At 32.8% G+C, this 8,424-nt stretch overlaps 1 protein-coding gene across 1 annotated transcript in view; it reads right to left on the reverse strand.

The window, feature by feature from the left end:
* LOC106467251 (transmembrane protein 145-like) overlaps positions 1–8,424 on the reverse strand; it is a 61,987-nt gene that overhangs the window by 31,046 nt on the left and 22,517 nt on the right. The window contains exon 3 of the mRNA XM_022396114.1: positions 5,958–6,032. Within this exon, the coding sequence (XP_022251822.1) occupies positions 5,958–6,032 (75 nt within the window). The remainder of the gene's footprint in view (positions 1–5,957; positions 6,033–8,424) is intronic.

Consider the following 8,424-nt stretch of genomic DNA (forward strand, 5'->3'; position numbering starts at 1 on the left):
ACTTTAAATTAAAAGTAATAATAAAAAAAACAGTTTAAACATCAATTTTTTGTGTGTCACATTGTACATTGAATGCAGCACTAGTTCAATTAGATGTTTGTGATATCAAAATACTAAGTCTATACTTTCGTACAAATTAGGAATTCAAATTACTGATATTTACAAGTCAGAATATAAAATAAGAGCTTCTTAACTTTTCAATTTGCTAAGATATTGCTCATGTAATAAATCAAACACAGTGGCACCCCCACCCACCTCTTTCCATTTTTGGAAATGCTCCCTTATATACACTTACTTCTATATATGACATGAATAACCAAACAAAAGCTCAGAATGTTCCCCCAGTGGCTATCTCTTTCTTTCTAACCAAGATTTCAAGGAGGTAGGTTGTGTCTTTAGTCTGCTCAAAATTTCATATTTTTTTAGACTGAAATACATCTTAGTTACTAAGCTTGATAAATTATAGTGGAATTCTATGGTACTGATACAGTAATTTATGATTTTTTGGTTATTCAGTTGTATATACAAAAACCTAGAAAAAATTATTTCCTTTCATATCCTCCACATGAAAAATTTTAAAAGGCTTAGCAACCTACGTCATGCAGCAACCAAGTACAAAGGTCGTAACTAGAAAAGATAATTGTTTGATTTACTTCTTTATTTATTGTTCTATGTTTTAAGAAAAATATGTTTAAAAACTTATTTATAAATAGCAATAATCTATATACATATATAATGTATAATAATTGAAATATGACTGTATTTTACAAAATACTAGTCTAAAGGTCAGTTTTATATTATTAGATATGGTAATTTGAGTGCATATGTGCCATGTAATTGTAAATTCTGTATTGTTAGCCAGGCATGGCTGAAAGGTCAATATAATAAAAATAATAAGTATATATAAATGTATAATCTTATGAGATTTAAGGTAATTAGTTTAAACATTCATGTTTTTGTGTTATAATCTATAGTCATTCTAGAATGAAAGAGGCATAACTTATATTTATTTCCTAATTTTTTTAACGTGGTTACAAGATCGGTGAAATTGACTGATACAGAGTTTCGTTACTGAAAATAACAGATAAAAAATAATATTTTTTCTTAAGAAACATTTGATAACTATGTGGACATCATAAAGATTTTGCATGTGAAATTAGAAAATTTTCTGATGCACAAAAGTATTTTTAATCTTAAAATGAAAATTACTTTGCATGTTGGATAGGCAACATGCAAAAAGAAAAAAAGGCACGAGAGAAACATTGCTTTACAAACCTTTAGACTTAATAAAAAAAAACTGATATTTTGTGTATAAAAGCATTGTAATGTTTATTAATAATCTGCCAAATTTTGTTATCACACGCTTACTAATCTAAAAGTTATAGCATGAAAACTATAACAAGGTTGGTCCCTGGGACCGATCCAGTGCCGAAAGAGGTAATATAGATGCAAGTACACAAACACATACATAAATACAAAATATCCTTTAACATAGAAAATCACAGAACCCTTCAACATGGATCAGTATTACTTTTATACTATATCTCATGAATACAAAATGAATCTTTTTTTGTATAACATTTAGTCAATACAGAACTAAACCTCATTACTGTTAATACAACTAACCCTCCCTCCTCCCAAAAAAATTACATTTGAGTATACAATATATTATCATGATGCAAGCTCTTGAACATACAAAAAAGAAAGAAAATATCATGACAATTGAGTAATCAGGAAACCATGAAGGTAAAATACAAAAACACAAACAAATTAATTTACAACCCTTTCAAATCAAAAATTACATATATTTACATTCATACAACAGCCAGCATGAGGCCCAGCCCCACTCTCCACAATCTTTATAGCAGACCCTCCAAAGCAACAGTAGAATGATAACTGGTCAATGTTGTGACAAAGTTGTAGCTCCAGGCCAAGGCTTTCTTGGTCTGTACCAACTCCATGAAAAGTTGTATACTTCCTCCTCCAGTTTTTGAAGGCAGAGTCTCCTTCCAATAAAGCAAGTTTTCCTCACAGTTAAACAAGGTTAAAGCCTCTGTCCATTTTCTCACCATCTCTTTAAAATTGGGATCTGCTTCAAGGTTAACTGGATACTGATAGTGGTTGTTGATAGGTTAGTCCTCTGTTGTCAATGTGGCTCCTCCATTCACTTCAGGTTTCACAAGTACTGCTAAAACCTTAAATGTTGTTTCTGGTGCCAGTTTCAGTATTTTCACTATAGCAGTAACCCAGAAGGTGATCGCTCTGGCTTAGTCGTGGTTCCTTGGCTTCGGAAACCTTCCTAGGGTCTAGCTGGTTCTCAAGTTGACTTCAGCTCAGGAATGCCTTTTTTTTTGGCTTCAGGATGAAGTGATCCCCCTGGAGGTGGACATACATTTGTTGGCACTTGTGTGAAATTCTCTTGCACCCTCTGAATTGACATAGGAAATTGGAATTTTGTCGTTGGCCTACCGTCCGGGTTCCTGTTTCACATGGATGTCTTCATGGGTTGTGATGCCTCCTGTGAAGCTGGTTCTATTGGTCTGCTGCTGTTGTTGCTTCCATTTCTACAATGGTTGTGGCTTTGTTTGGGAAGTCCAAGGTCAAATTGGAGATCTTATGGGTAACCCAACAACAGATGTTGTAAGATCCTCAAAGTCAGATGCACTGGCCAGTAATGTATCTTCATCCATGAAAACCTCTGTGTTGAAAGTCAGGTCTGCTCCTGGAATCTTGGGATCAGTCTCAAATACTAGCTCCTCATTCAACAGGATGGTCCAGGGATATTCCTGATCATCATATGCTCTGTTCTCTATTATTGTATTTGAATCAGGGTTTCACCACTCAAAGATTGGAAAACTGACTAATAAAAGACAAATTACCAATACTATTCACAAACTTGACCTTAAATACCAAAAGACTGAAATGAAAATGTTAGATCACTGAAACTTAAATGGTTAAAAAATCAGATAGACATTTAGGTTGCTGGGGTTCTTAAACTAATGAGTACAACCATTACTCACCCCTATAAACTACCTTTAGAGGCTGAGTAATCTATGATGACCTTTGATAAAGCATTTTTCTCTTTTCAGGCTCTCATGAAATAAATAATCAAAGACCAAGCTATCACTGTAGTATATAACAATATATATCAAATAAAAACATAAACCTCTCACTCCTGGAGGTGATATTATATGCCTTTTAAGAGTACCAGCAACAAAGATCTAGCAAATATTAAGCAATCTCCTCTGTGGATCTCTCACTATTTTGCTAGATAAGGTGAGTGATATTCATGAAAGTGGACATTTTGTCTTTGAGGAAATCACTACATAGCTCAGTAACAAAAGTTGCAAAGACCATTCAACCATGTTTTCAAAACCCTATCATCTTCAAAACTGTCAGTGCATCAGGCATTATATCTACTGGCACCAGCCATCTTAAACTACCTTATTTGAGCAGCTACCATCTGACATTCTAGGGATATCTCTTGTTGTGAAACTCTGCTCTATAGCTCAGAAAGTAATGCTTCCAAAGCCTTTTCAATCTAGTTAATCTTGTGACCAACAAACTGTCCTAACTTCAGACTTACTATACCCAAGAGAGTGTTTTCAAATTCCTAGTTCACATCTCCTGTTGCACAAATTTATATGATATTTACTAGCACCATCCATTGAAGCGGATATCACACAATGTAATCTCACACTGGCTGGCAGCACCCACCACTAACTCTTGAACTACTCTTCTTACTAATGAAGAGGACTGCCACATTATAAACCCTCAGGTCAGTACAGCCTGGTATTAAGGATTGGGTGGTTGCCTTATGAATTGAGGATCAAGGATTTGATACCAGATACCATTAAATATGTTTGCCCTTTCAGTCATAAGGCCATTATAATGTTGGGTCAATTCCACTATTCTTTGGGAAAAAATTAAACCAAGAGTTGGCAGTGGGTGCTGTAGGTTGGTTTCTTTCCATCTGGTTGGCAGTTCAAAATTAGGGACAGTGGAAAATAGCTTAGAAACACATAAAATAACCTTGAGAATATCAAATCATGTAATTCATAATTCACTTGTTAATATTAGACGTTTTCATTTCTTAATATCAAAAAATAATATTTAACCCTCGATTGCTAGCATTAAATTTTTAATCATTAAACCAGTTAGTACCTGGTCAAAGTGACATTATAGGGTTAAATAAGTTTTCACTTCATTGTATGATTTGACACCTCTTCACTACAAATTTTCCATTTTCAATTTTTTCACCAACCTTATATAAAGCCCTGGGTTTAACATAAATTACCCATTCATAGTATGTTACAGATTTATTGTTGCTATCGCTTAATTCACATCAACCAGGTACAAGATTTATTTTAAGGCATTTATAGCATAGGTAGAAAACCATATAATAGTAATAGTTATAGGATACTGTTCTCCTTGTGCATCTTATTATTTTTTGTTCTAAACTGCATATCTAAAATAAATAAAAATTATTTTACACACTACCACCATCATTACTAAAAAAATTAGTGCTAAGTTTCATCGAGGCTGACAGCAAGAAAACAAGAGGTGGTTAAAAGGTTGGTCACTTTGACCAAGCCTGCATATCGGGTTATGAAGAGATAAACTGCCTACACTCAACTTCCAATAGCCAAACAAAAACACCATTAGTTACACACAGTGACTGGCAGATGAGGCTGCTATGATACTAATAATAAATATTCTTTGGTTATCAGTGTTGACATAAATCAATACATAATCTTTTTACTTCAAAAAATAAAATTAAAAAATATCGATACAAGGGTCACTTTATCACTCATTCTATCAGTAAGAAATATATTGCAATAAACAGCATGTATCGATGTACTGGCACAGCCCTACTGGGACTCGTGACCAATGAAGTGTAAGCTTCATGATGAAGGGAGTTGCAAAAGCATTGAGAAAGGAGCATCCAAAGTGGGAAAAAAATCTACTGAAACACCAAAGGATGTAAGGGTCACTCTGATGGAAGAATACAGATTGGGCAAAGAGCTAATCCACCTTTGAGTTCAAAGTTTCTGGGAAATGGCAGGCTGATAAACTGGAAATTGTGATTATGAGCCCAAATGAGGTTCTCTAGAGTTAGAGAGCAGAAGTTTTGAGAATGAATTCCTGTCTTTAGATTGAAGGAAGAAACGACAGAATCATGATAAAACACCAAGACAGACATAAATGAACATAGTGGTAAACCAATTTAACTGTTGACTGCTCAAAACACTGGAAATAGTGAAGGTATCCACAACTGTACCCCATATGAACAGAGAGGTGTCCATGAACGGTATGTCCAGTCAAGGTGGAAGAATAGCAGTGTCCAGCAATGTGTGAGATTGATTGAGCCAACATGATAGCAAGAGGTGATGAGATTGAGGGAGAAAAATTAGAGAAGTTAGTGGATCTCTAAACTTATTCATCTGATTTGCCAGAGCTCACTAAAGGGGACGCAAATAGTTCTTTGGGTTACATTTTCTATCAATTTTTAGCTACTTTTTTAAGCTTTAATACTGCTTGTAACTACAGTTCTTTGCTGGTTACTTATTAGTTTCAATACACAATAATAAGAACAAACAATTTTAATATTATAACAATAAGCCTTAAGTGATGACAAAGCAACATGATTACTAAATTACATAAAACTCTAAAATATGGCTGATTGGTATAGAAAAGTAAGGAGATATATATACAAAATGTAGGTAATTTGTGACTGATCAATACAAATTACGAGTTTCACAAAAACACAGGTAAAACATACTGACCAAATATTAAACATTAAGCTATGCTAAACATATCTTTGAAATGCTAGTAAAAGTGATGCCATATTTACTTAGGTGAAAAGAAAAAGAGCTTAATATTAAGAATGATTACATAGGTTAGAAAATACAAATAATTTTTGATAGCCAAGGTAATTTTTGTACTAAAATACTCACCTTGTCATTTTTATAGACAGAAGGCCACTGATTACTTGAGTCATAATACAACAGAATATTCTGAACTTCATAACCCTACACAGGAAAAAAAAATGAAAGTAAAAATAGTGCATAAAAAAACAAAGACGTAGTGTATGAATATATAACGTAAACTCAAACACTGATAGTGGGGTAATGAGATAATCACCACCACCACCATTATTCATTTACTTTTACAGGAGTATTGCATTTTTGAAAGCAAAATCTTCTTGTGTAAGGGACAAAATGCTGGGAAAATATACACGACCTTCTTAAAATTCTACTTTTCCTCTCCCACTCTCACAAAACACACACACAAAAGTAGAACACAACATTTTGGATTTTGCTTTTAGTAAACAGTGAAAAAACATTATCCTGGGATTTACCTAATTATAAATGGGGACAAAAGGCACTGAAGGCTCAACTGTTTGCACAATTTTTAGAAATATAACTTTATGGTGTTTATTTTTCATAAAATAATGTAGACACTGCACAAAGGTTGTGTACACACACACTGTTTTTAAAAGTTAATAAAATGAAAAGATATAAATAAGTTGTAAAAAAGTGTCTATTTCATATGATGCAAAACACTGAAACATTGGTTCTTCACTGCTATGTTTTCTGTCTGTTGCCATCTGTTAAATTTTTTATTGTAAAATGGATAAACTGGATGTATGTATTATTATCTGAATCATGTATATGAAGAGCTTAGATGCAAAATACTGTATATCCAATTTCACCACTTTTAGAAAATAAGCTTTTCTTCTATAGCTTTCACAAAAAATACTGTGAAATTTATAAAATAAAGCCATTACAGATTAGTATATGGAAACCTAAAAAATCTAACTTTAATAAATATTGCAAATTTTAGACAAATTCTTTTATTTTTGTACAAAACACTTTATATCCAAAGGTTTAAGTCAAAATGCTGCATATCCATCAATAGAATGCCCTTGGCAGTTCAGTCTTGTCATGAATGGTGTATATCACATTTTGCATATAAGCTCTTCATACTTTTACATGTGTTTTTATGGTTTTTAAAAGTTAGCCATTAGGATTTTAAAACACAACATGTAGAAAGTCCCACACACAAACTGATAAAAAAAATCATGGTTTATGTTAATACTAACTTGAACTAAAATAGTGTTTAATATACATATAACACTTTAAAGCTGTTTGTAATGTAATATATTATTTCTAAACATCAGTCAAACTTTACTGGGCTTTTACTGAAGACAAAGCAATGTGATAATATTCTTGTATTCATTCAAATAGGCATGGTATATGCATGTTTGACAGAATATATAACTTTAGTTTGAGATACAACATTTTTAAAAATTTATTTGTATTTTCAGAAACTTGTGTGGTACTCTAGAAATCTACCTGCAGTGTTTATCTAGCAACAGAACAAACAACATGAAAATAATATATATACATATTTATCTAATGGTCAAGATATAGTGTAAAATATGATGCCCCTGAAATAAATCTTGTGGTCCTGGGTATCAGATAATATAAATTCTACACCTGATTAAAAGCACATAGTGTGAAATCACATTCCTTAAAGGCAATCACAACTATGCATTACTTAGTAATCTTGCATAATCATCAAAACTTTGTGTGAAAAATAAATCCACTATTTCTTTTTCTTGTCAGTCTAATATAACACAAAACACACTTGAAAAACTTTAATTTAATTCTTCATTTTTTAAACTAACTTTCAGTTGTTTTTTATGACAATTTATTCATAAATTAAATTTAAATTACTAAGCCGCACTCTAATCAGCATATATCACTAGCCTGGTAACAACATTATTTCAAACTAATGGCCATTGTATTTACTATTTTCATTCTTTGACCTACAAACCCAATGTCTTTGTACTAGTTTATATATATGTTAGTCATCTTTGTTGATACTGTGCAAGACTGTTTTTGTCAGATCACCTACTAACAATTTTAAAAATGGATTAAATTTTTAAATTTACTAGCATAAAATACCCATGCTCTGCTGTGGGTTTCCCTCATGATTAACAGAGCCCCATTGTACCAATCAAGCTTCTCTAGTATTTCCAATTACTTCTATAGCTACTCCAAGATGGATCATCAATAACCAAATATATAAAACTCATCCATGGTAAATAAATAAACATGTGAATCTAGTCTGGTCCTGCTAGTACTAGCTCTTGGATGGGAGGTTATGATGGCACCCCAGTATCATGCCAGATTCAGCTGCAGTGACCCTGAAAAGCTACTCTTAGACCAGACATTCCCAGCCTGGGGTACATTTGCACTTCTCAGGGGGTACATAGGGGTCTGAGAGTATAACCATGGTTTACACTTTACATGGTGTTTTAATCTACAGTCAGACAAAGATAGCAAAGTGGCTCACATAAATATATGCTGAGTTCAATTTATCAATACTATAAGATCCTTATGCAGTCCACACATA

This window comes from Limulus polyphemus, unplaced genomic scaffold (genome assembly GCF_000517525.1).
Source record: "Limulus polyphemus unplaced genomic scaffold, Limulus_polyphemus-2.1.2 Scaffold78, whole genome shotgun sequence".
Classification (NCBI taxonomy): domain Eukaryota; kingdom Metazoa; phylum Arthropoda; class Merostomata; order Xiphosura; family Limulidae; genus Limulus; species Limulus polyphemus.